Source organism: Streptopelia decaocto (genome assembly GCF_964273445.1).
Source record: "Streptopelia decaocto genome assembly, chromosome: 4".
NCBI lineage: Eukaryota > Metazoa > Chordata > Aves > Columbiformes > Columbidae > Streptopelia > Streptopelia decaocto.
The window spans coordinates 12411134-12438720 of record NC_138658.1 but is presented as its reverse complement, the minus strand read 5'-3'; the positions used below and the strand labels follow the sequence as shown (position 1 = coordinate 12438720).

At 41.5% G+C, this 27587-nt stretch overlaps 1 protein-coding gene across 3 annotated transcripts in view; it reads left to right on the top strand.

Moving 5' to 3' along the window:
* Window positions 1–782: 782 nt before the first annotated feature.
* TRPC3 (transient receptor potential cation channel subfamily C member 3) overlaps window positions 783–27587 on the top strand; it is a 42077-nt gene continuing 15272 nt past the window's right edge. For 2 of the 3 annotated variants that reach the window (XM_082050671.1, XM_082050669.1), the window contains exons 1-3: window positions 784–1339; window positions 10909–11680; window positions 21641–21826. In XM_082050671.1, the coding sequence (XP_081906797.1) occupies window positions 1113–1339; window positions 10909–11680; window positions 21641–21826 (1185 nt within the window). In that variant the 5' untranslated portion in view covers window positions 784–1112. Of the gene's footprint in view, window positions 1340–10908; window positions 11681–21640; window positions 21827–27587 lie in introns of all 3 variants that reach the window. The other variant, XM_082050670.1, reaches the window with a different exon arrangement.

Genomic DNA, 27587 nt, shown 5'->3' with positions numbered 1-27587 from the left:
GGCCTTGCGGTTTTGTGATAGAAACATTTTCTCTATGCATAATGCACCGAAAACCTCATAATAAGAGGTAATACATCTCTGTACACCAGTAATATTTGTGACTGTTATCTATAGAGTATAATTAGCTTTGATTATATGCAACAAGTGTCTTAGCATCCTCCCACTGTTTTTTCACTTTAACACCATGCAAAACTAAACCAGTCGAGTCTGAGGCAGAGACGTCTAGAACGCTTTGGAAGTCTTGACTCGCTTTTATAATCGGTAAGCCAGTCTTTTCACCTGCACATTTTTACCTCAACTGTTCCCCGTGTAGGGCTGGATATTTCTCAGAATTAAGACCGAGCTTCATGCGGATTTGACCGGGCTATGCAGCTCTTTTGTGCTTGGGCCCTTTTGGAGAAAACTACCCTGCCCATGGCAGCCCGTGCTCTCAAACCCGCCCCGGTTTCCCTCGGAGGCCACCGCTGGAAGGGCTCGGTGCCGTCTTTACAGGGACCGTCCACCAGCGGGGACCTCCTGAGGGCTCTATCTCAGCGGCGACACCGGCACCCGACCCCCGCCCGCCGGGAGCAGTTTTACCTCAGCCGCGGCCCGGGAGGGGCTGCACTTGTAACGCCTCCCCCTGCCGCCCCCCCGGGCTGAGGCGGCCGCTGGGCGGGCGGGAGGAGCGGGGGCGTTCCTGATTTTGGCAGGTCGGACAGGCGTCCCCTCCTCTCCGGAGTGCCCGCTGCGGTAGGCGGCTGCTCCTCTCCGCCGCGGCTGCCCCCCCGTGCCTCAGTAACGATGCTGCCCTAGCGAGGGAGGATGACAGGGAGCGGAGAGGGGCAGAGCCGCCGGGAGCCCTGTCTCTTGCTCGCTTCCCCGCTCGCCGGCACTTCCCGGCTCTCGCTGCCGGGCTGCGCATCGCGCCGCCTTCCTGACGGGCGGCAGGAGGAGAGGGCGGAGGGGCGGCGGTGGTTGTATGGTGAGGGTTTCGTCCCCTCCAGGTGCTCCGTCCCCCGCCGGGCAGGGCTTTCCTCCTCCTGCCTCCTTCCCCGCCGCACACGCTGCCGGACGAGGCCGGCGGGGAGCGGGAGCAGCCGCCGCCACCACCGCCTGAGGAGCCCCTGACCATGTCGAGCAAGAGCAGGAAAAGCAAGGAGCAGGGGAGAGTGACCTTCCCCCCGCAGCAGGAGGAGGATGAGGAGGAGGGGGCAGAGGAAGAGGAGCAGCAGCGCCGGCGCCGCGGCTGGAGAGGCGTCAATGGGGGACCGGAGCCCCCTCCGCCGCCCCAAAGAGCCGTTAAAACCCTCCGGGAGCCCTACGGCTACTACCCGCCCCCCCCTTTTTCCAGCACCATGTAAGTCGGGCCCAGGGGTGGGTTAGGAGGGTGCTGGCCGGCAACTTCCCGGGAGGAGACGCGGGGGCCGGCCGCCGTGTCCCCGCCAAGTTGTGTCGCTGGGCTCCGGGAAGCGGCTGCGGAACGGCCCGGGCCCCGCGGCGGGAGCGCAGTCCGCCCGGCCTGCCAGCGAACGGGCGGCACCGGCGCAGCGGGAGGGAAACGCGCCCGGTTTGTGATGCTCGAGGTGCGGAGACTTCGCAGACTGTGCCTTGAGGGAACAGTCCGGTCGCTACCCGCCCCCGGCCCTCCGCTCCCTCCTCCCCAGCCCCTCGGCTTTGCTCCTTCAGGGCGAGGCGGGGGCAGCGCGTAGCAGAAGGCAGGCAGGTGCTGGGGCGGGGAGCAGGTGCAGCCGCAGCTCCGGAGGAGCGGGCTGTGCTGGGGCAGGGCTGGGAGGCACCCGCGGTCGGGCATCTGTTTGTTGCCAGAGTTGCCTTTGACGTTGGCGCGAAACCTTGCAGAAAGGACGGCGCAGGCCTGCCTTGCGGCAGAACCGCTGGGCTGCCCTCCCTTCTATCCGCGGGGAGCGGGGCTGTGCCCGTGCGGCCGCCCTCCCGGGCTCCGTTCCCCGGGGCGGGCGGGCACACCCGCCGGGGCCCGTTCGGCCGGCGGCGCGGCCCGCTTCTGCAGCGCCCCCTGGCGGCCGCGCCGCGGGCCGGCCCGCGCTCCCGGCGCAGCGGGCACAGGCGGGGGCTGCGCGCCCGCGGACCCGCAGCGCATCTCCCGTGCTGCCCCCTGCCCTGCTGCTCCCCGCCCTCTGCTGCCTTTGGCTTTGTGATTACGGGAGCTTACCTCTCCTCCTGGCTTTATTTTTTTCTTTTAAATTCCTTTCCCAAAGCCAAACACTTTACAAAACTTAATGCGCCTTTTAGGAACAGTTTTGAGAAGAATAGGTCCACTAATAGTGTGATGAGCACATTTGTTTTATGGTGACATTGTGTGTTATATAGTCAACTTCATGGTGTTTTTCCTGACTACTAGTGTAGCTGCCGAGAAAACCTAATTATTGACTCAACTAAGGTTTAGACAACCCATTGCACACTTTCGTAGTAGCTGTGCTAATGCATCCCTTTCACATTTTTTTTAATTCTAGGCTGTGATGAAACCAGACTCCCCACAGAAATCTAGGACACCTCTGTAGAAAAATCCGAGTTCTTGAGATGCATCTTATCCCAGTTTAATGTTGTCTTCAGAAATCAGTTTGTTGGATTTTAAGATGCAATCATATATATAAATACTGACCATGACTAGACTTACTGCAAGAGAAAAAAAATCAGTTTTACTAAGAGGAATGTTAACTTTATTTTCTGTGACTCACAAAATGTAGGTTGTCCATGAATTATTCACTTATTTTTATAACATGCTGCAGTTTAGATAGACTTACCTCTGAGGATTACTTGTGTTTTTTACACTTTCAGGACAATATATAGTTCTTAATTAAATATTTTAATTACCAGTTCACAAACACTTCAGTTTGAGTTTTACATAATATATTCAGCCTTTATAGAAGAAGCCCTAGTTAAAATTACCCTAGAGACAACTGTAAAGTACAGAAATAATTGTAGTATTGCTTAGAATGGGGTAACAACAAATAAAAGTGGTTTTTACCTTCCCAGTGCAGAAGATCTTCACAAATACCCTTTACCCTGCAATCCAGACTTCAAGTGAAGGAGTCTTTCACATGTCTTCAGCTGTCGGAAAGTTAGTTGCCCTTAAGTTGTTGATCTAGACTCCCTCTGTAGTTGATGGGATGAGAGAGGAAATAGCAATGGGCAAGCCAGTGTAGTCATTTATCTTCTTCCTCGAGGTGCCTGTCGTCTCCATTCAACATAAAAAGAGCCTAGAGGATCAGTTTAAACTCGGACACTTTATTTTTAGACAGTACTGTATGAGCTATGAGCCATAACTTTCTGAATCTCTTTTAGGTTAGTGTCCTCCTATATATGTTGGCGTATTCCTTTCTTTAAGAAATGGGTTATTATGCCACCAGGAACGAAAGCTGGAGTCCAGTTTGCACAGATATAGGCATTTGAGCCTGGAGTGTGAGCTCCGTCTGTTGGAATTGCTTCCCAGTATGTAATTCTTGTGATCCTGTCCTGGGAGTCTATCACAGCAGTGACTGCAAGTCGCTGCCTGGTGGACTCAAAAAAAGGCTGACATTAATCAATGTAACAGGAGTATATTGAACTGACATGGCATAGGGGCAAAAGAGCTACAACTACCATTTTCCCTATTATGCGCCCATGGTTGTCCTTGGTGTAACAGTAGGATTTTTCTTCTGGAGTAATGTTTTGTGTTTTGGTGATAATGCCTAAGATCATAGCATATGGTAATGAAATAAATATGAGTATCAGTTTGCTTATAATGAGCTCAGACTGACACACGTAAGGCTTTAGTATGCACAAAATGAATGTGAGAATCCTTGACTAGAAGTTTTTGTAGTATAATTATTCAGTACTGACAAACAGTGCAAGGAAAGAGAGGCAGGAAGATGTGGATTAGTTTGCACAAGAAGGTTCACTTAGTTGGTATTTGGAATATCTTAGCTCTGAAAGCTGTAACCTGTGCAAGGTACCTGTCAATGAACAGCTGGCTCCCTCCTGTGCCAAATATTGCTGGAAAAAGTAATTAACCTCAGGTTCCTACTAAGACTGCAGACTGGATGTAATACTTGTTTCACAAGGGACTATATGTCCCAGTGAGAAAAACGTGGACAAAACCTGTAAATTAAATGTAGTAGTCACTGGGTGCCTGATTTCCTGAGTCTCTCTGAAAATCATGGCTCAGTTTCCTGTGTGAAATGACAGAACACAAATAACAGACTGAGTGGAAAAGAGGCCTTAAAATTCTTCTTTGATGTAGCCCTCTAAACTTGTCTGTTTCCTGATGTTTGCCTTTTTCTCTGTGTGCATAGCTGCACTCCTGTCATTAAAATATAGCCCTTTTCTTTTTTCCCCCACAGTAATTCAGATTGGTGTTTTCTGTTGAGGAGTTAATGAAGAGTAATGATAGAAAAAAGCTTGTCATAGTTTGTGGGGTAAGGGGGGGAGGGAACAAACTAAGTGTGTGTACTCCTCCTCCTGGTATCTCAGTGTGTTTTGTTCCATTTTTTGACTAACTCTTTTCAGTTTGGAGCCAGAACTTCTGTGAGCTGGCATGAGGGCATTTTGGATGATGGATTATGTCATTTCAGACCAGTGGGAGACTTTAGACCTGAGTGGGATCTTGCAGCTGGCCTGATTTATGTTCTGCTGTTCAGCTGAATTAGCCTCCCTCTTCTGGAAAGCCTAGGCAGTGGTCCACGGAAGGGAGAAGGAAGCTCTCATTTAATACATTTTAGATTTGGTGCAGGGATTCCCAAATTCTGTGGAACACGCGCAAGCTTCCATGCAAACATATATGAACGTGACAATATTTTTACTGCTGAAGAAACAAATTTACCAACAGCCTCTTCTGGCACATGGCTGAAGCGGAGCTTGGAGGGATGGCAGAGCCTTCATTTGGGAGAGGCGGTGAGGCTGGCGTATTGCCCCACTGACACCGCCTGTGACCGCGCATGGAGCCAGGAGCTGTGGCCCCATGTGGAACAACGCGGCCTTTTCCTGCGATGGTAGCAAAGCAAATATTTGAGATCGTTTAATTTGAGTGACCTCAGGGGTCATGAGCTCAAATGCTGGTCATGAGTACGTGCATGTCTGAGCACTTACTTTTAGGAGTAAGGGAATTATCATTCTTTGATTTTAACTGGGACCTCAGAGGTTAGTTTTGGCTGAACAAGAGGCGCAATTGGCATCTTCCGCATGGCAGACTCTGGTGGAGTTTCTTTTAAATGTGCGTGCACGTCGCTGTTCCCGTGATGTGCTTATCTGATCTGTCTATAATCACTGGACTGCGTTTCCTTTTCAGGGCTAGAATAGAATCAAGATCGCTAATGTTGTACTGCAGTTTAGCAGTGGGGTGAACTGCCTGTAAATTGTTGATGCCACCTTTTATTGCATTTAATAGTTATGGGAGAATAACAGCCTCTTCTTCAGTACAAATGATAGCAAATTGTTCTACACATCTGGCAAGGCTCAGAACGAAACCTCTTCTTCTCCAACTTCTCTTTCTTTTTCTTTTTCTTTTTTTTTTTTTTTAATAGCTTATGCAGTTTTCAGTGTTAAAAAACAGACTTAGAAACAAGATTAAAAATCTTCTGAATTTCTGCTGATGAGGTAATGAACAGCAGAACACAAGGAATTCTCAGGTCAACTGTTTGTCCCATGTTTCTGTCCTGCTACAATTAGAAAGTTTGAACATTAAAAGGGATGGTTAGAATAACAGAGTAGAAATCTGTAACTGAAATAATCTGTGGAAGAAGCAGAGGAATCGTAATAGTTACTCCAGTCCTTTGCAGTTGTTGTGCTGCTCAAATTTCTATCTTTGTGCATAGCAGTAACTGTCTGGGCAACAATATGATGCAATATAAGGTCATAGTAAATGTGTTACATACAAAATGCAAGAGTTGAGTGGCCATTGCTTGTCTAGTGGAAAATTTTTTAAAATAGTTTTTATTACACATAAGAAGGTCATACGTTTCAGATCAAAACATTTAAGGTAAACATAAACATGTTATAATGTAGGATAGGTTTTTGTGTCTTACAACATTAGCCGGTATGTAATGAACCAGTTGGTTGTTCAGAGTCTATACAACATGGCTCTATCTGAAAGCTTGTGGTACTCACCATTAGGGAAAGGTCTTGAAAGGTGTTCTCCTTCAGGAGCTGTGGCCTCACTAGTGTGAGAGTTCTGCTGCAAAGCTGCAATGGATTTGTCCTGCTTGCGTATTGTTCAACAAGGGGCTGACATGTCTTGGTTAATTGTTAATCATCTTGTAGTGAGTTATGTTCATTTAAGGCTGCCACTGAAGTTATTGAGAGGTTCCCTAGTAGGAAGCAATGAACTAGACTTAAGCTGGCAAATGACTAATGGTAGCAGTATGGTTATGGAAATAAAACTTGTAACTTAAGACCATCCTTGTTTTATGCTGATGAATGAATGATGCTGAAGCTTGGTGTACAGTTTCTGAAGTTCCTCCTGGCCAGTGAAGCTTTTCAGTTCCTCAGAACAGCTGCCTAACTGGTGTGTGCTTGGGGCCAAGTGAAACATGTCCAGATGTGGTGGAACTGGTGTACCTCAGTGAACATGACTGCTCTTCTCCAGTTTCATCCTTAGTTGTGCTGGGCAGCACACAGAAGCCTGAGGCTTTACAGACTCCTTGGCCATTTTTCTGCTGTGAAATGTAAAAGATAATTGTGGAAAAAATGGAGGGGCTCGGCTGCTTCTTCATATCAGAAAAAGGGGACTGAATTCTGTCCTCTTGCCTTCCTGCCACATACCAAGTAGTATAAATATGCAACCTGTGTAGTAGGAGTAGAACTTGCTTAACGTTATGGCGTATCTTTGCTGAAGAATAAACATAAAATAATCGGGCATTTTTCATGCTCGCTGTTCTTCTGAAGTTTTTGCCATGTGTTCTACAGGTAGTTTATTTTTTGTGTTCTTGCAACTATTATGAACAGTTGGGAAGAGTAGCATCACAATTTCTATTTCTCCTTCCCTCTTTTGATGTTAGTTGTCAGCTCCTCGCAGAGGCAAGGTTGAGAATATGAACTTTAAAGGCTTTAGGAAATAGAACACAAATAATTAATGCCTACTTAGTTCTATTTTTTGTTGTATTTTTAAGCCAGCTTAATGATATTTAGAGATGTGACTTGAGATTTTGTTGCTTTGATTACTGCAGTTGGCAAGTATTACATATAAAATGTGCTGAAAACAGTTAAATAGTTAAAACTAAAATTTTAACCATTTTCTTCATGCTTTGGGATAGCTTAAAGTATTAGATGTAAGAACAGGAGAGCAGAAAACGGTATAGGAGGTCTTGTACCTGATGCCTCTTGCATGCAATACTCTGACCAGAGCTGCACTGGCTTCAAGGTCTTTGAATTTGCTGAGGGAAGGGGGGAAGAAGAGAGGAGGGAGGTGTGAATGAACTGAACAGTCTTCTGGTTGTGTGGTGCTGGTGGAGATTTTTTTGCTTTGCATTTTTTCAGGAGGTCTTGACAACACTTTAATCATTAAAATACAAAGCAACTTTCATCCTTGTTTTGAGAAGATATTGCAGTCACTTCGAATAAATAATTTCGGTCATAAGATTTATAGCTGAGGAAACCTTCCTTGTTGGGAAGATATTCTAATGCAACACCATTGGAAGGATATATCTGTTTTTACAGAAGTCAGATGAATCACCTTGGTCAGACAGTGGGTTTTGGAACAAAAATAGATAAAACTGAAAATAAGTGTCATATTTCAAAATAGGCTGAAAAATTTCTTTGAATATATAGAGGCAAATGTGTTGTTACCTATCTCATAAAAGATGAATGAGATTCAGGGTGGCAGTTTAGAGTCATCTTAAATCAAGAAGTCAGCATGACTCAATCTGCTCTGTCTTTTTTACTTTTTAAAAAATCGACATACTTTTTTCTTTATGAACTACAGTAAACAATTACATGTCCATAGCTGTATGTTTTTAGATGTGGAAGAAGAATAGAAACATAATAGTGTGGCAGACTATAAGATCTTGTTGAAAAGGTAACTATGAAAATACAATATTCCCAGGTTTACTTCTGATTTTGTTGGGGAATAAGGTAGTAGCATAGTATAGCTGTTTACCATGTGTACTCTGGGCTGAAATCTTTGTCTGAGTGCTCCCAAATGTGAAATATGCCAGAGGTTTAAGACACTAAATCAGTTGTTTGACAGTCACAAATCCTCTCTGTTATGCAGCCTTTGTCATAGGCTTAAAGAAGGTGTTACAGAAGTGAAGAAGAATGGATCTGCCGTGTTTGACAAAGCGATTTTGGCACATATTTTGAGAAGTTAGCATTGCTTACACTGCAGTGCAGCCCAGATAATTTCTGGTAGTCCAGAAACACCAGCCACACATGAAAATGTAGAAAGATGAAATGCTTCATCCCAGGAGAGGCCTGCCCTTGTTAATGAGTATTACAATCTCTTTACTTGGTCTGCAATGGAACTGCCCATTTGTATTAACTGAAATGTTCAGAGTATGGACTAGCTTTCATGATATTTGTAGCTGTGATAAAGTGATTAAGATTTTATGTTTTGCTGCATTTATTACAACTGATGCAGATAGCTGGAAGTCTATACATATTCTTATAACCTGAATGGGATTAGTTATGCCCAATGAAAACTGTTAGGGTTGCCATTGCTGCATATGGGGAAATCCAGTGATGTCAAAGGCATATTTTGTGCAGTGGTAATACAGCTAAGCTCATTGTTGAAAGGTCATACAAAAAATAAAAAGGACTGCATTTAGGAGAATGTTACTCTGGTTGTGGATTGAAACCTGCAGCAATTAGGATATGCAGCTTTTGAAGTTGCCCATGCAGGCTCCTCTGTGTTCACTTTAATGTGTAGCCTTTGTGTGCGTGTGCCATTTTTCCCTCAGTTCTGCTCTTTCACAGACTGACAGGGTTTGCTTAAAAAGGGCTATTTGATATTTTGCTTTGCCCTGAGCATTCATTATGTGGACCCACATCTCTCCTAATGCACATTACCTGGCTTTTGCACTGAGGGTAGAAGGATTAATGTCCTCTTGAGTTTTTCTGTCTGGCCTTTTACTCTTGTATCTGACTTTTCCACCGAGGTGCATTAATTACTTTTCACAATGATCATGTAAAGTGGGAGCCAAATGTTCTTTTTTTTTTTATATAGATGAGAAACAGAGGCACGTAGTACTTAAGAAACAAATTTTAAATTTATAAAGCCTGTTTGTCTCTATGTAGCATATATATAGTGCTATATGTATTCAAAGCACAGCCTCTATTGACTCATATATTATCAGCTGCACTGATGCCTCTGTGCCCATCAAATCAGCTGGAGTGATCTCTAGCCCTCGAGCTAATGGTTTAACTGATAGCAGCTGGAGGCTGTCTTTCTCAATATTGAGCTGGACTAGAAAGGAAAGGGAGATTGCTGATAGGTTTCAGATTTATTTGCAGATGGTAGTGAAGGAAGGTTGTGGTATCCTGAGTACCTTTCCTGAATACCTTTGGCCTGTGCTCTGGCAGGCGTTAGTGCTTCTGTTCTTGCCCCAGCTGTGACCACTTTGGCCTGATCCCGTCATTCTGTTACTTCAGACCTTGCCAGGCAGTTGTTTCCCGTTGCTGTTTTCTCTGGCTAGGTAGCATTTGCTCTTCAACCCTTCATCCTAAGTCCATTTTCTTTGCAGCTCCTAATCTCACTGCTCTGAACCTCCTCTCCCCTCTCTAGTTTCCGTATCTAGCAAGATCCGGCTCAACATCTGATCTGTCTGTTCTCTCAGTCTACTCCTGTTTACTCCCTGCTGCTCTCAGCCAGTATCTGCACTGGTTCATAATTTCAGTCTCTGTGTTGTCTGAATTAGCTTGCTCACTTTTCTCCTTTTTCTCCCTCTTTCTGCTTTTGCTAGCAGTTTTTGAGGGGAGTTCACAGCTTCTCCAGTTAGTTCTCAGTTCCCTTTCCTAAACAATCTCACTTTCCTCTCTCCAGGGCAGCCTGCTATCCCAGTTTTCATTTTCATTCCGTAGCTCTTTGACTTTCCTGTTTTTCTTGATTGCATTACAAGAATGTATGAGGCCTTTTACAAAGATACATAGTCATGTAATGATGTTAGATTCCTTCTTACCCTTCCTCTCCTGGAATGGTAGATGGATAACAGAAATAGGCCCAACATAACCCACAGCACTGCGGAAGTGCAGCTGGAATGATTGCTGATCCCAGTCTACACTGGGTCATGGCCAGTGCCTGGAATCTGTGAGTGGTTTAGTTACTAGTATCCAGAAAGTCTGTTGAACATGTATGAACTCTTGTTTTTTAAATGCTTTTATTTTGGCCAAATTGACTCGTGAGTAGAATCTTCCATATTCAGCTAACATTTCTAGTAGTAAACAGTAGAAAGCATGAGATCAGGCTTCATTGTGTGTTGCTTGGCAAAACATCAGGAAGAAAAACTTGTTTTCACCTTTTGTTTATGTGAACTACAATGTGGTAAGCATAACTATTGCCTTCCTTAAACCATCAGCTGGAATGACTATGGGGGGTAGTGTTAATTATTACTGGAAGTAGTATAGTAGATGTGTTTTAATTTTTTATATTTATATATATATATATATATATATATATATATATATATATATACTGAAGTGAGTTGGGAGGGATTTCTAAAGAGAAGTTATGTCTTACAGTAAGAAAAAAAAAAAACCAACAAAACCAAACAATACTACTTTTGTCCATGCTAGCAGAACCTGCAAGTGCCTTTAGATTGCAGACAAGCAAATATGAAGGCAGAAAGATCACAGCAAAGAATGCTTCTTGTCAATAGATGGACAAGAGACAAAATAAGCAATTATTTTTGCAGCTGCAGGAGAGGTGGAAGCTACAAATAACCAACGCCATGAAATGCCATTATGTTTTTGTTTTCTCATTAGGTACATTGAAGAAAGTCCTTCTCTGAGACGTATGACTATGATGAGGGAGAAGGGAAGGCGACAGGCCATTCGAGGCCCGGCGTTCATGTTCAACAACAGGGGCACTAGTCTTACCGCTGAAGAAGAGCGCTTTCTGGATGCAGCCGAGTACGGGAACATACCTGTGGTGCGCAAAATGCTGGAGGAGTCAAAAACACTGAATGTCAACTGTGTTGACTACATGGGCCAAAACGCCTTGCAGCTTGCTGTAGGGAATGAACATTTGGAGGTGACAGAACTTCTGTTAAAAAAAGAGAACTTGGCACGGATTGGAGATGCCCTGCTGCTTGCAATCAGCAAGGGCTACATTAGGATAGTGGAAGCAATTTTGAATCATCCTGGGTTTTCAGTAAATAAGCGACTGACTCTGAGCCCTTGTGAGCAGGAGCTCCAGGATGATGATTTTTATTCTTATGACGAAGACGGTACCCGCTTTTCTCCAGATATCACTCCCATAATTTTAGCTGCCCACTGCCAAAAATACGAAGTCGTGCACATGCTGTTGATGAAAGGAGCAAGGATAGAAAGACCTCATGATTATTTCTGCAAATGTAATGATTGTACAGAGAAGCAAAAGCATGATTCTTTCAGCCACTCTAGGTCAAGAATAAATGCATACAAAGGACTGGCTAGCCCGGCTTATCTGTCCCTCTCCAGTGAAGATCCGGTACTTACTGCTCTAGAACTCAGCAATGAACTTGCCAAGTTGGCCAACATTGAAAAAGAATTCAAGGTAATGGTGTTGTGGTGTGTCTTTCTGTCTTTGTTGTAGTTTTAAGGTTGCTTCTACTTCGTGATATCTTTAGATGCTTGAAGTTATTTTCTGTGTCTTTACTTTTCAACTGCAAACGCTTTTATGATTTTTTTTCTCTTTTGTTCGTGATTTTGAGTTTTCAATACACAAGCCTTTTAAAAAAGAACTTTTAATGAAATGAAATTGCTTTTGCACCTAGTGTGTATGGAGAAAATTGGAAAAAGGGGCAGTGTGTATTCTGATAACCTCACAGCAGACAGAAAACAGTTTTTTTTTCTGTAGCAGGCAAAGATGAATTTTAGTTACAAATGTTGGGCAGAAGCATTACACTTTACTTGAGCATACTGCAGCATTGACTTTATTCCCTCTTTCTTATTCATGATCATTTTGAGTTATGTGTTCAAATTAAGAATGCTGGAAGTGGGGTTTTTTGATGCATGTTTTGGAAATGTCACTCATTCAAAACCAGCTGTTAGACTGATTACAGATGTCGGTCTTTCTACCTGTTTTTGAGCCGTATTTGGTTTAGTATGTCGGTGCCCTGACTTTTCTGGATATTTCAGCTTCTCCATCAGACAATTAATGACTTAGGGAGCTGTTGCCCGGTGTTGTGGTTGGTGTTTGGTTTTGTGTGCTTTATTCTTTTTTTCCCAGTTCTATTGAAAAACAAAAAAACAAACCTCAGGAGACTGAATGTGATAAGAAAAACTCACCTTGGGGAATGACAGATTGTCCTCAGTGAGTGGTGGTATTAACAGCATTTTACCTAGTGGTAGCAAAAAATTTAATGGGGCTCTGCAGGGTCTGTGTTGGGTACCACTTGTTTAATATCTTTGTAAATGATCTGAGGCAAAATATGCATTAACCCTTTCAAACAACAGCAAGCATTGCCAACACTGTGGAGTACTCAGAAGAAATATACAACATCCTGGAGGAAAATAAACAGAAATTAATGAAGCTAATTTTACCAGGAGAGGAAGAAACAGTTTTAAACTCCTGAGAAACTGTAGCTTCAGATGTAGCTGAGTAAAGATAAAGTTTTAATGCTGAGAAGGATTCCTGTGTTATACCATGTACTGATAAAGTGTAAGGCAGCTTAAACCTTGACTCTCCCTCCTTTGCTGAAGAAACCCCCTTGTACCGTGTTGTGTAATACAGCAAATGGATTGAGTACTTCCTTAATGTATTAATATATATTCAGAAGTGTAGGAAAAATTATAGATTTTTCTTTTTTCTATGCTGAAAAAATACTGAACTGGTAAAGCCCTTTGTAAATATAAAATGGAAGAACTGAAGATTTTTGTAATATACGCAGAGCCTGTTGGCTTATGTGCTTCACACAATGAATTACAGTTATGTACCTCATTTAGAGACCATTATAGAAGGTTAAATCTCTGAGTATAACTCAGTCCTGTTTATCATCAATTTCTTTTCAACTGGGCCAATGACCTGAGAGCCACAAGGTCTTCAGATTGTGTGCCCGAGACGGAGATTCATGGGTTTCTTGAATAACATTTTGGTGATTGTGCTTCCATCTTTATGATATTGCATACAAATTTTGTTAATGTACCCGTGTTCAGAAACACTGGTGTGTTTAGGGACTCAATTCAAGTGCCATGCAACCCCCTAGGAACTCAAGAATGCCATTTCTGCCACCAAAAGTTACATAAGGCAAGCTGGATCATGATTTTGTAAAGGGAGGATGTAGGTGATTAGAACAGAATAGAGAAATTTCAGTAAAAAAGATGTAAAACTCATGGGAAGCTCCTGTATCATAGGTACTAATACCACAAATACAAATCTTGTCGGGAAACAAGTAGCTTGAAATTCTGGAGGAGAAAAGGCAATGTTTTTTGGTGTGACTTCTCATTTCAAACCAGAACTTAAAAGAAACCCATCAGTTTTAAAAATATTAGAATTGTTGCAGAATAAAAAAATATTCTGGGTTTCAATTTTTTTTTCTTTATTTTTAAATTTTTTTTCAACTGTTTATTCTCTGTTTCTTGATATTTTGAAATGCCTAAGAAACCAAGAAAGGCACTATTTGCACAGATTTCACTATTTGAGGGTAGCACTTACATGGCTGCTACCCTTGACAGGTGTAAAAGATAATTCAGTTTTGGCACCTACAGTAGAAATTGTTCCTGGCTTGTGGCTAGCATGGAAATTAATTAAAATCAAAACATTCCAGTGAAATAATTATTCTCCTTATTGACCTCATATCTATCTATCTTCCTTCTGTTTCTTATGCGTCCCAGGGTGCTCTTTCTGTCTCTACCAGGCCTGGCAGGAGAGCTGCTTGTTCTCCTCTGGCATCAACAGTTGGCTGCCCTTCCTGGGCAGAAGGGGTGGGAGAAAAGGGAAGGAGGGAGGGGGAAAAAGAAGAGGCAAGGAATTTTTCTACCATTTTTCACCATTAAACCAAGTTCAGGAAGGACTGAAATTGCACGGCTGATGAGAAAATTGGGTTTCCCCCTGGGGCTGTGGGCAGGTGTGATGGGGCTGTTTGTGGCATGAATTAAATATGAGGTGCTGCCCTGAGAGCTGGAGAGGCAGATCGAGGAGAAAACCAGCAGCGCTTGTGTCTTATAGAGGTCCATTGTGAGAGCTTGCCACATTTGATGTAAGTCCAATTTATATCTGTCTGTTCAGTGCTTTTTCTGTAGGTACGTCATCCAAATGTCTTTTGCTAACAACTATGTGCTGTGTCATGTCTCAGAGGAGAAGGCTTCTACTCCAACATTCACACTCCATATGAGGGAGAATGACTGGTAGACTTCTGGTGCGCTTTCCTTTAGGGTTATCACTGGAAATGCTTAAGTATTCCAATCAAATTCATTCCATAGCACAACACTGAGCAGAATTGTTTCACGGTAAAGAAAAATGCAAAAAATCATTTGTCTCCCACAGAAAACGGACAAATGTTTTTGAAGGGACTTTTGATTACATTCATGATTTATTCTTACTATCTATGTTACATTAAAACCCATAGCATTTCCTGTGTATGCTTGCAGCAATGCATTTACTTGATGTGGAGCAGTCACACAGAAAATACCTTTCTATGTGATTTTTCCAACAGAGAAAGAATACAGGATGGACCTGTTTAAAAACACCTGAGGGCAAAGCTTCCTAGAAAATGCTTGCTAAATTTGAACCTTACATCCTTTGCATATGCAGAGTCCAGTCCACCGCTATCACTTATGATTTGCACTAACAAATTCTGATGTTCAAGTGCAAATCAGAGTCTGCACAAGTGTATTAGAAATGTGGGAAGGTGGCTTAGGACATTCACTCATGACGGTCAGCCCCCCATGAACATTAAAAAGCCTTATTAATTGCGCTGATTGTTGTTTTTTAATTTTCCCTTGAGAAGTGAGGAGAAAGGATTCAAAGAAACCAGTGAACCCTCATTTTTTTTGCAAGATATGAGACACATAGCCAGAAACAAGTACTGAAAAGAGTAAAAAAAGATGGGGAAACTGGAGCCCAAAAGACCATTTTATTCTACTACTTTTCTCCTCGAGCTTCCTTACTTCTTACACCTTTATGAAGTCCCTGTTGCAAGCTCCTATTTCTCCTTTTACTCTTCATCTCTTTTACTGTAGTTGCTTCTTGACACTGTTACCCCTTTTTGTTCTTTGCATCCACTTGTCTTCTTCCCCTCTTTTCTTCTATTCACTTCCCTCTTTGTATTTCCTTTTTTCCTGTCTCTCTTCTAAGTGCTCACCTGATTTTCTTTACTTTTTTTTTATTCTCTGTTTTCTTCATTGCATTTTCTAATCCCAGCAAAGCATGGCTGGCATCTCTAAACATGCTGGTGACTCCTCTTTAGATCTGAAAACCAGCTGAGAAACAGCAGAGATAATCAGTGCATGGTTCTCAAAGCAGCAAGACATCATTTTAGTGGCCGGAATAGCAGCATATCATCCCTGTGGCCAGGGCAGGAGCTACAGTATTTCTCTTGCTTCCTTGGTGATCCTGGTGTCCATTCCAGGGGTTGACAGCAGGATTGCAGATAAATCAGAAATTTCAGTTTGGTTTTTCTGAGTCAAGACTGCTACTAAATAATAAAAAAAGCCCTTCACTGTTCCATGCCTGCTGCTATCACACCGAATTTCAGCCTCTTAAAGCAGCTGATGAAATTTTCTCCTGTCAGGTTTTTAGGGGTGTTTTATATTCAGTAGAGATAATTAGAAAGAAAGAAGCACTGTGGATGAAGTTCTGTGTCTAAGATGCAAAACCAGAATTTTGCTTCACTCTGGACTTCTTTACCAATTTGGATGTTTATAAGGGCTTTTATAAAAAATATTCCTGCTCAGAAAGTGTTTTCGAAGTGTATTGAAGAGCAGTGTATTGGAGAGCAGTCAGACAGAAAGGGACCTGGGGGTACTAATTGACAGGAAGCTCAACATGAGCCATCAGTGTGCCCAGGTGGCCAAGAAGGCCAATGGTATCCTGTCCTGTATCAAAAATAGCGTGGTCAGCAGGACAAGGGCAGTGATCCTTCCCCTGTACTCTGCATTGGTGAGGCCACACCTGGAGTATTGTGTTCAGTTCTGGGCCCCTCAGTTCAGGAAAGACATTGAAGTGCTGGAGCGAGTCCAGAGAAGAGCAACAAGACTGGTGAAGGGACTTGAGCATAAGACCTATGGGGAGAGGCTGAGGGAGCTGGGGTTGTTTAGTCTAGAGAAGAGGAGGCTTAGAGGTGACCTCATCACTCTCTATAACTACCTGAAGGGAAGTTATAGCCAGGTGGGGATTGGTCTCTTCTCCCAGGCAGTCAGCAATAGGACAAGGGGGCATGGGCTTAAACTCTGCCAGGGGAAATTTAGGCTGGATATTAGAAAGAAATTCTTTACAGAGAGAGTGGTCAGGCATTGGAATGGCCTGCCCAGGGAGGTGGTGGACTCGCCGTCCCTGGAGGTTTTTAAACTGAGATTGGACATGGCACTTAGTGCCATGATCTAATAAACGGACTAGAGTTGGACCAAGGGTTGGACTCGATGATCTCTGAGGTCTTTTCCAACCCAGTCGATTCTGTGATTCTGTGAATCAGCTAGTTAATTACTTTGTTGAAAAGAATAAGCCTCACTAAGTCAGAGCAAGCTATGGAGTGTTGTTCTACCGTCACCTGTCTTTATGAGTGGTTAGAGACCTCTGAGCTGTTACAGCTCTGTACCCAACAGACTGGCCAGGGAAGCTCGAACTGGAACTGTATCTTGTCTTAAGGTAAAAAAGTGTTCATTACTATAGTTGGAGAATCGCGTTTTCCAGTCCCAGTAGCAACAGAAAATACAATAAAAATATTCCCAATTATTGTTTTCTTGTTCTTCTATTTTCAGCAGACCCTGGCCCACTGGGTTACTAAAGTTAATTGATATTTGTGGAGTCTCCTTCTCTGGAGACATTCAAAACTCACCTGGACACCTTCCTGTGTAACCTCATCTAAGTGTTCTTGCTCAGGCAGGGGAATTGGACTGGATGAGCTTTTGAGGTCCCTTCCAATCCCTGACATTCTGTGATTCTGTGATATTTACCCTCTTCCCTGAGAACTTTTAAACTGTTACTGCACAGTGACAGGAGAATTTCTAGCAGTCAGAACAGCTGATGGAACTTCTCTTTGGAGTCACTGTAGGAAAAAAAAAACCAAAAAACAAACCAAAAAACCAGGACAAAGTAGCTAAAAAGCCACGCGATAGTCTCTGTATACCAGCTCTCAACTAAATACTGTCCTGCGTAAGCAGCTCAGTTCTCTCAATGGAAATTGTGCTAGCTGGTACCATGTTGGAATTTGGTCCATCAGAGTAAGAATCAAGAAGATCATAGTCCTGCTTTAGGTGGGATAAATCCCTGTTCCCAGTTCTGCTAAAAGCTCCTTCTCAAACCAACGGAAGATGTGGATGTGTGTCTAAAAGTGGAGTCTGTCACTGTTCCAAGTAAATTTACATAGTGTTATCTCAGCTGAACTAACAAAGAGTGTTCAAGCTTGATTTATGTTTAGGTCCAAATTTAAAAGGACAGGGCCCAGATCCATAATCGTTAGTAAAATTATGTGCTTTATTTGCATATACAGTTCCTGCAGTTACATATGCAAACTGACTATGTATGTGATCTCGAAACAGCCGTTTAATATGTATTACTCGCCATGCATCTATGATTGCATGTGCAGTGTGTGAACTGGTTATGCAGTTGTGCATAGGCACAAACTGTGGTGCTTACAGGAATATAGCTCTCATACGATAGAAAACGTACACGTTTTGACTACACGTAGTTGCTCAGTAATAAATTTTCTTTGGAATAATGAAAATCTTATGGGTAAAATCAACTGAAGGGTTTTCTTCATATGCTTCATTCTTTTCACACAGATTGATATGTTATTTGTAGAAGTTTTAGATGAACTCAGAGGGCAGTTCTCTAATGTTATGAGTGAAAACAGAGTACGGAGAGTTGGACAGGCTGAGATCCATCCACTGGTGTGTGCCAGGGTCTTCTGAAACTGCTCCTGGACACAGTTCTGCAATTCCAGTTATCATCAGTCATCCATTATGTACCAGGGTCTGCTATGGTATTTGCGAAATGCAGAATACAGGCTGATATTTTTGATGTTACACAGACATCTTTATAACGTTTTCTTTTTTTGAGAGAGAGATTATTTAAGATGATACAGCTAGTAAAACCAGCTGAGTTAGGCTGTGAATTAATTGAAGAAGCACTTTGTTGATCAAGGAAGCAGCGTCCCTGTATTATGAGGAAAAACAGGCGAAGAACCGCGGTATATAAGCAGGCCAATTGGAGCCGTACCCTCTTTGGGATTCCCCTGAAGAGCAGCTTCACGTTAACAAATGGGCGACTTGCACAGTGTGTAGCTGAGCTTTTCAAACATGGATCTGGATGCTTCACACAGGGAGCTCTGGTAGCCCTGTTGAGGACAGGGAGGAGATGAGTGATCTGATGGCTTCACTTGCTCTCAGTGTTTTCTCAAGAGTAAACAGAGGTGTATGTGGGTGACTGAGACTACAGATTCTGGTTTCTGCTATTCACACAACACCCTAGAGGTAGAAGATTGAGAATTAGGTCCCATGTTTACAATGTGGGTAATGTAAAGCAATCAAATAGACTAAGAGAAATTTGATTTGCTAATGCGTAAGTAAAAACCTGGAGAGGAAAATCTGACAAATTTTCCTAATATAAGATTCAAAGCCTCAGTCAGATATTAACAACACACGTACTGGTTCTCAGTTCTCATAACAACATTTCTAAGGAACATAGCATGTATTTAATCCTTATATTTGACAAATAAAACTTAATCCATCATATCCTTAATCTGTTCTGGCAATAAGGATAACTTAAGGTCTATATACCTGTCAAGAAACGTGTAGCACTTTTAATTTTTCAGCAGAAATGTGGGTGACTCTTGTGCAGTAGGCACATGCAAAGCAATCTGTCCTTGGGGGACCATCAGCGCTATTCACAGTGTATTTGTCAGGGTGCCAGTTACCACAGTGTGAGCTGTGAGGGCAGAATCTTTGCACCCTCTGCCAGGATCAGTCAGCAGCAATGACACTTGTGGGGAGGAGAGAACAGCAAAATGAAACAATCTGTACTCTATTGAATAGCAGTCTTCATGTGATACTACTGCAATCACAGTTTGTCCCCCTTTTGCCAAATTAAGGTGGTTTTACACCACTTTGCTGTTTGTAGGCAATATTTTGCAATTGTAACTGCCTGTGAAAATGTATTCTTCTTGCTTAGTTTCTGCTATGTTAACTGATCTTTTGAACTGTGTATGTAACTATAGCAAAAATTTACTTGAATGTTTCTGTTTTATGAACCTGATGCTGGGCTGTACTTGTACTTGCCTGTGTGAAAGACTTGGTTATGGCTTAAACACAAGGAAACCAAATTAGATTGTCCTGACTTTTAGATTCAAAGTTGTTCAGAAGTGACTTCTTGGTAATATAACATTATTACATGTCTGTTTTATTATAAGGAAAAACAGAATGGTTAAATGGTAAAGAAAATGGAGTGAACCTTTAGCAAGAGCAACTGTTCTTATCTCCTAACTATTAGAAGTCCACTATTTCTCCTTCTGTTTCTTCACAGTTAGCAAAGGAATGAGAAAAGACATTGTAAGTCCCCATAACTGGACAGCCTGTGTTCATTCACACAAGGACAAAATTTGGATTGTGATGTGTCATAAAGGATTTGAATAATACAAAACCATCCAAACTAAACTTTATTAAACCTTAATGAGATGTCACTTTTCAGCATAAGATAGCTAGAAATAATATTAAAACAAAGACTCATTTTTATTTTAAAGTTACAAGTGCCTGGAAATTCAGGTGAGAATGAATGTAGCTTCTCTTTTATCTATATAGTACTACTGCTGAAGTCGGTGGAGTTAGTGTATCCTCCCGTGTGCTGCAAGTAGAAGATTTACAGCTACTTTATAGTGCTAAAGAAAAATTGATGACCAATCTTATTCCTGTTGAACTAACATTATATTGTGTCTGATGATTATAATGTTTTTTGCTCAACCATTTCGGTAGCCACCATTTCGGTAGCCGCCTTTCTTTAGCTGTAGTGAAATGTGTAAGCAACTTTTGCTTGAAATGGGAAATTTAAGGGTCAGTGTTCAAGTTCTCACAGATGCATAATAATTCTGTTGTAAAAACAATCTAAAATAGCCTTATATCCTGTTGGTTCACTGACAACTGAATTAATTTGTTGTCTATGACCAAAGGAAATAACTGGGTCCTATTTAGGTCTATGATTAGGACTGTTTCCAAGTCTGTATCTGGGAGGTCAGTCTTCCATAATAACGCAGTTCCTAGGAGTATTTGTTTGTCTCCAGTAGTTATTTCATTTTGATTCATATCTGAATCAGAACTATGGGATTGATAGCTGATTCCTGCAATTTTCCTGTGCAGCTTCTTCTGCCAAAATAATTTGAAACTACTAATTTGAAATTACTGCAAGTTTCTCTATCTCATTTTATAGATGCTAGGTTAAAAATGTAACAAAACTAGCAGTAAGGGAGGGAAAAGTTACATAGGAAAGGGGGAAAAAGTGAGGTTTTCAAGAAAAAGAATAGTAATTAAATGAGAAAATGATGAGGGCAGAAGCAGTAAGTAAGCGTTTTTGAGAATGCAGGAACCACAAAGGAAAAATCTATACTGCCCAAAAGTGCTGTTAAAAAGGCAGTGTCTGAAGATGAACAGTAACCACACAAAAACAGAGAGACAGAGGAGTCTGATTGGTCTTTGTGGTGGTGGGGCAGGGATGAAGGAAAGTGGTGGAGTAATTGAAAAAGAAGGCTGTGCTGTTTTCCATTGGGTACTGAAACACTCGATACAACAGGGTAAAAGAGGCAGATTCTGACAAGTTTCCTCTTCCAATTGTAGCTTTATGTGAGGAAAGCAAAGGCTGCATCTCAGATAAAGATGTCCTAGAAATCTGAGAGGACATCAGATATATACATTGTACATCAGAGTAAAGAGTAAACAGCCATTTTCCCAGTGTAGAAAGAGCAGACATATACTCATAGCTTGGGAGGTAACCCTGTAAGCACTATTTCATTAATTGTCTGTGAAGTATTTGCAAGGGTGAGGTTTGTGTTTTAAGAGTTCCAGCTGATTTGTGCAATTCTTATTTGTCCATTCAGCTTCCCCTTGCAGCCCATTTGCGTTATTTTCATCGTGCTATTATGTAGTGTTTCCATACCCTGGTAAACAGCTGTCATCGTCTGCTCAAGTGGCCGCCTCATATCAGAGAAGAAATGATTCCGCTATACAAGAAGTTTGTAATGTCTGATATGCTCCTACCTTGACATAGTGTTTAAAAGTCAAACACTGTTAATTTTTAGCAACTTGTACATGTTCTTTATTCCTTGCTGTTCACATTCATCATGGGCCATTTTCTCTAACCCTTCTGTTTCAGAATGACTACCGCAAGCTGTCTATGCAGTGCAAGGATTTCGTGGTTGGTGTTCTTGATCTCTGCCGAGACTCAGAAGAAGTGGAGGCCATTCTGAATGGGGATTTGAATTCTGAGCCAGTCGAAGCGCAGAGACACAGGGCATCGCTGAGCCGTGTGAAGCTGGCCATTAAGTATGAAGTCAAAAAGGTAACTCCCCGTGGCCAGCGCTTTCAGACAGTGTAATAAGAATGCAGTGTTATCTAGTTTACTCCACAGGTGTTATGAATTGGTGGTCAGATGCATTACTGAGGGATAGTGTGTGTAATCAGGATTCTCACAAGGCAGAAGCTGGCAGAAGGGGATTATGATGGAGTTTCATTTAATCTGCTGAGAATTGGCAGGAGATTTTAGTGACATAAATCAGCTGTGTTAGCAGGGTGTCGTGGTTTAGCCCAAATTAGCAATACAACCACGATAGCCGCTCGCTCACCCGCTTCCCCCTGCCCTGCAACAGGGGAGAGAATCAAAAGGAAAGGAAGAAACTTGGATTGAGATAAACACAGTTTAATAAAAATGTATTTGTAATTAATAAAAAATAAAAATACTAATACACTACTAGTAAATATATATATAAAATAGAAATAAAAGATACTCAAGGCAGTTCTTCACAAACTCTGTCCACAACTGAGCAGCCAGTCCCAGCAAGCCACACCTGGTCCTGAAGCCGATTGCAGAGAGAGAGAAAGAGGAAAAAGGCAGAAAAGCCCAGAGGCCTCTGCAAAATGGTAAAAGGCCAGGCTACATGTCCTGACCAAAACTTTCCCAGCTACCCTCAAAGAGAGAGAGAGATAGCGAAAGAGGAGAGCAAGAAACCAGAAGGCCCCACTCTTAAATCTGGAGTATGACGGTAATGGGATGGAATACTCTCATTGATCAGTCTGGATGTCAGTCAGGCTCTGCCCCCCTATCTCAGTGTCTCACACCTGTGGGCAGAGTGCTCAGAATGTCCTTGATCAGAGCAATTAAAAACATGAGCTCTGTGCTGGGCTGTTATCTGCTTGTTCTCAGACTAAGTCCAAATAGTGAGCATGCTAGCTATGAAAAAGAAAGGTTTCTAACTTCACAAAGAAAATGAGCCCATTTTCAGTTAAACCACCACACAGGGTTATACACAATTGGTTAGATTGTTCTGATTAAGCAAAAAAAAAAGCTTTCAGTGGAGCCGTGTTTTCTCCCTGTTGAAAGTAAGGATGTGTCTTCCTGCCATTCTGTGTGATAATACCTAATCCAAAGAGAAGGCTGTATTTGTGAAAGTGTTGGTTTCAGCCAATGAAGAGAGCGGGTTTGTTTTTTATTTCCTTTTGTTACCGTTGTTTTCTGTGCACCAAACTCAGCCTCTTCTCTTGCAAGAGATTAATTATTTGTACATAAACTTGAAAGTTTTGGCTCCAGTTCCTGACAAATACAGTTCATAGTGTACAAGACTAATGATTTTGGTGGAAGGAAATAAACAGATGGTGTAGAGTTGTTACCGTATTCATACATGTGCTGTTCCATGTAAATGGCCATGCCAGAGGGCATGACAAGGATCAAGCCACGAAATGTCTCTGCCATGGTGGTCCTTAGATGCTCGGATTGGCTCCATTACCATTGTGGAAGATTATAGCAACATTCTGACTGTAGAACAGATTCAGATGAGGGAACTCCACACGAGGTGCTTTCAACTCTATCACCGTAGGAAGAGGACAAGGACGTGGCTTATGTCTTATCTTTCAGTATTTCTAGCTGCGCTTCTGGGTCAGCTACATTAAGGTCAGTTCACTGTACAGCCAAATAGAATTGCAGTTCCATGAAATGGTTAATGAGCCGTATGCCCTTTGCAGAGCGAGGAAACACGAGAAAAAGCATATGACAAGTGAATAAATGTGCTCAGAAGTTTACTGGTAGGGAAATGCAGTTTTTAATTCTATTAGTAGTTAAACGCTTGCACTTAATACCCTGGACACTGCATTAAGGAGCAGCACATCCTGTAAACAGGATTTTGAAGCTAAGGTTCAGACTGACACTGCAGCCCCAACAGTGAAGGTCTAAAGGAATTAAACCCAAGAAAATGAGTTAGAACAAGTAGTCTTGCTTTGTGTGCTGAATTGCTGCTGTGGTAGTGCTTTTTGTATTGTCTTAACTCTGTCTTTAGATTGCCAACAATATTTTACAGAAGTTACTGACATTGGGCCAAGTTCTGCAGTTCTTGCTGAGATAAAAATCAGAATGGAATTTCTGAGTGAAATCAATAAGAGTTTGAGTAAAATCACAGGATTTAATTTTCAGACACTGTAGTCTCTAATTGATAGGTAACAAAGAAGATTCAAAATTCTCTTTGTATATTGTATGTTTGTTTATCAGAGTATGCCAAGATCTGTTTCTGCTGTGTCTAAACTCAGTCATTAGGGTGTTAGGAGTGAATAACATTATAATTGCTCATAGCCATACAGAAAAGTAATTACATACTGATGCCTTGGTTCATGGTCATGAAACTGAATGCAACCGAACTGTTACAGTCAGTCATGCCAGGAAAAGCAGCTAAATTAAAATTGGGATTTTTATTTATTTTTTTTTAGTGGCCACATACCATCCTTATGCATCTTTGTTGTTCACTGGGGTTTAGATTTCATCCTAAAATATTAGATAACTGTGATAATAAGATCAACAAATGTAACGAAAAGTAAGAAACTGCATGGAAGGTAGGATGAGAGAAGAGAAATGCGAAAGCAACAAAGTGTAGGATGATGTGATTGGTATGTGAAATATGATGTGAACTACTGTCCTTGAAGGAGATGAAGCTGGGGGAGACAGATAAACAAGAAAAAAACCCCAGAAAACCACAAACCTGAGAAGAGGTTTCAGTTGCTGAAAATAACAACAATGAAATAATAAATTCAGAGATTTCAGCAGAGCCAGAGAAGGATGAATTTCAGAGCTTTTATGGATGGGAGAGATGACAGAAGTTGCTCTGAGGACTTGGAAGTGGTGCATATTGTACAGTTGCCAACAGTAAATAAGTTACTGAGACCTTCTCAAGAGCCCTTAAACTTACTGCCAGAGAAGAACTTGCCAGAACCATTGGCATCTTATTCACTAACTCCTTCCTTTTCTGGGGAAAATTATAGCACAGGCAGATCTCCTCTCAGGGTCAGATCGAAGTGTTGATAGGGCAGGAGGAATGAACCAGCACACAGCTCTGGATGGATGCGAGAGGGCACTGGGCTGGTTCCCAGCCCTAGGCCAGCTCCCTTTAAGCTCCTTTCCTGGTTCTTCCCATTCTCTCTGTTAATAGGAGGAATGCAGTGGGTGGTTTTTTTTCCCATTTCCTCTTCCCTACAGTTTTATGCCTGCTCTTAAAAAAAGAAGTCTTAGTAATTTGAAGTAATTATTTACTTTCCTGTCTTTGCCCACAGTCAATCTGCTGTAGGATTTGTCCCTTGGTGTCCTGAGTTGACAATGAAATTTGTCTTAGCGAAAGAAGAGACTGCAGGCATGTGTCAGAACGTACAAACACCCCCAAAACAGTCTATTGTTTTTCAAATGGGCCAAGCTGGCAGTTTTTTAATGGTGCATAAGCTTCAAAGGTGACAGCCTAGTAAAAAGAAGACAAACATAGTTCAAGTTGACATTGATTTCTTAAAGACTTTAAAAATGTTTTTGTTTCTTACAGTTGGCCATTCTACCATAGGTACAAACTGCATTAGTATGTGGTCTACCTGGTTAATGAATCATACACCTAAACACTTTGGGACTTTTGTTTTAGAACAAAGCAGATTAAAATATGAAGGTTGCTTCACTTTTTAAAGTCTATGCAACAGCTTCGGATTCTTCCCTCTGAGAGTTTTAAGGTTGCCCATTTTCATTGCCAATGATTTTATTTGAATTTTTTGTATGAAGTTTGCCTTATTGGACTACTGTATGTACTTTTTAATGAGATTTGGAATATAAATGGAGTTTTGCAGGAAGGACCTGGCAAACAACACTGTATCTAGTACATTATGATCTCAACAGAGTACAAAGGGTAATAAAATGGATATCCAAGGCTTACAGTTTGGTTTTGTTGGTGGTTTTGTTTTGTTTTGCTTGGTTTGGGTTTATGTGTTTTGTTTGTTTGCTTTGGTTTTTAATTATTATTTTATTTTATTTTTACATATAAGCAACTTGGATCAAATCTCACTCTTAATCCAACACAGAGTTATCGGAGTTGTCAGAATGATTTTCAAACCCTTTTTGTGAAACTGCCCAGCATTCTTTACTCAGATGTACTAGTAACTGTCAACCAATTTGACAAGAATGTTATCTGATTTCTTTGAACTGCTGTGATAACTAGGATCTGTACCCTTGTGCTTAACTGATGTCCTGCATGCTCTTGTGATGTGACAGTCGCACAGCACATGGTAAATAGTCATAGTGATAATGATGAGTATGATGACACTTTAGAAATGGACTTAACCAGAAATGTAGATATAATGGGCAAGGAACAAACGGAGCAACACATACTCACCCTTCAACAAACTCAGTCAGATTTTAGTAAAATAAAACTTAAAGCTTATCTAAACAAACGCAGTTGTTGGCCTCAGCTTGTTTTATCGTTCCATAATTAATTTGGGAATCATTCCCTTTCTTTGTGAACACACTGAAATCTTACTGAAACTAGGAAAATAACATTTGCATGTGTTTGCTGCATAGGAGAAAGTTGGAAGTTGACTTTTTAAAAAAATTTATTTTAAGTGGGTACCAGATCCTTAATATCTGTTAGTTTAGTCTCTAAATACTTCAATCTGTCCCCTCTTTCAATTTTGGGATGCTTAGGGAAGAATCTGTGGAAGTTAGGGATGAATGCAGCGTGTATAAAAGGCTCAGGAAAGCACGTTTATGTCATAGTAACTGTCTGAGAAGCTGAGCGTTTGTCATAAGCCTGTGTTTTCAACTTGTTTGTCTTTTCATGGCTAGATCCTGATAAATTCACTTGAATGCCCTATTTCTTTGTCTTGATGTTTGTCTGGCTTGCCTTTTTTTTTTTTTTTTTTTCTTTTTTAGGAGGGGAGAGGGAGTGTTTGATTGTTTTTTCCCCTATTTTCAAGGACTTGGTTACAAAAATTCTCGATTATGTGTCATCTCTGCTTACTTAAGGTCAGGTGAAATTTTTCCATTGACTAGAGTGGGCGTCAGAGTGAGGTCAAAAGAGAGTCAGTGTATTTGAAAATAGTCTTTCATGTGACCGTGTCTGGGTACAAGGAAAGTAAGTAACAAAATTTAGATGTAGGGTTGAACATTCAAAAAATGGCCCAACATTCATTAGCTTGAAATTCAGTAGCTGTGTATGATCAGACTATAGGCAATCAGGATATTCTTGCTTAAATGCCTGATTGTTAGCTTATAACATTAAATGCTCAGATTTGAAAATACCAGCTCATTTCTTCAGGGACTATATATTTGTACACATTACCTCTTACGTTTTCCCCTATTACGTTTGATATCTTTTAGCCCTTCTGCTATACAAATAAATGAGCAAATACTTGATAAATAATAATGTAAACTGATCAGCAAAGATAAAAGTAATATCTCATAAAAGAATCAATTAAAAATGAAATTAACTTGCTCAGGAATTACTGAAATGTTACACTTCAGATCTTGTTTGATCAATGTGTTGTTAAGCTGTTAATAGCTTATTAAAACACAAGGAATAGCATAAAGCTGTGTAGTGATAACAATCCATACATTCAGGATCCTTTAAGATTTTTGAATAGTGAAAAAGAAAAAGTTATTTTTGAAAACTGTCACATTTGAGGATTTAATACTTTTCAGCTGAGATAGTATCAAAAGCATATGAACTTAGAGAAAATACAAAACTGTACGGCAAAATGTGTTCTATTACAGAGTCCTTAGAGGATCGTCAAAAAACATAAGAAAATCTTTTCATGTG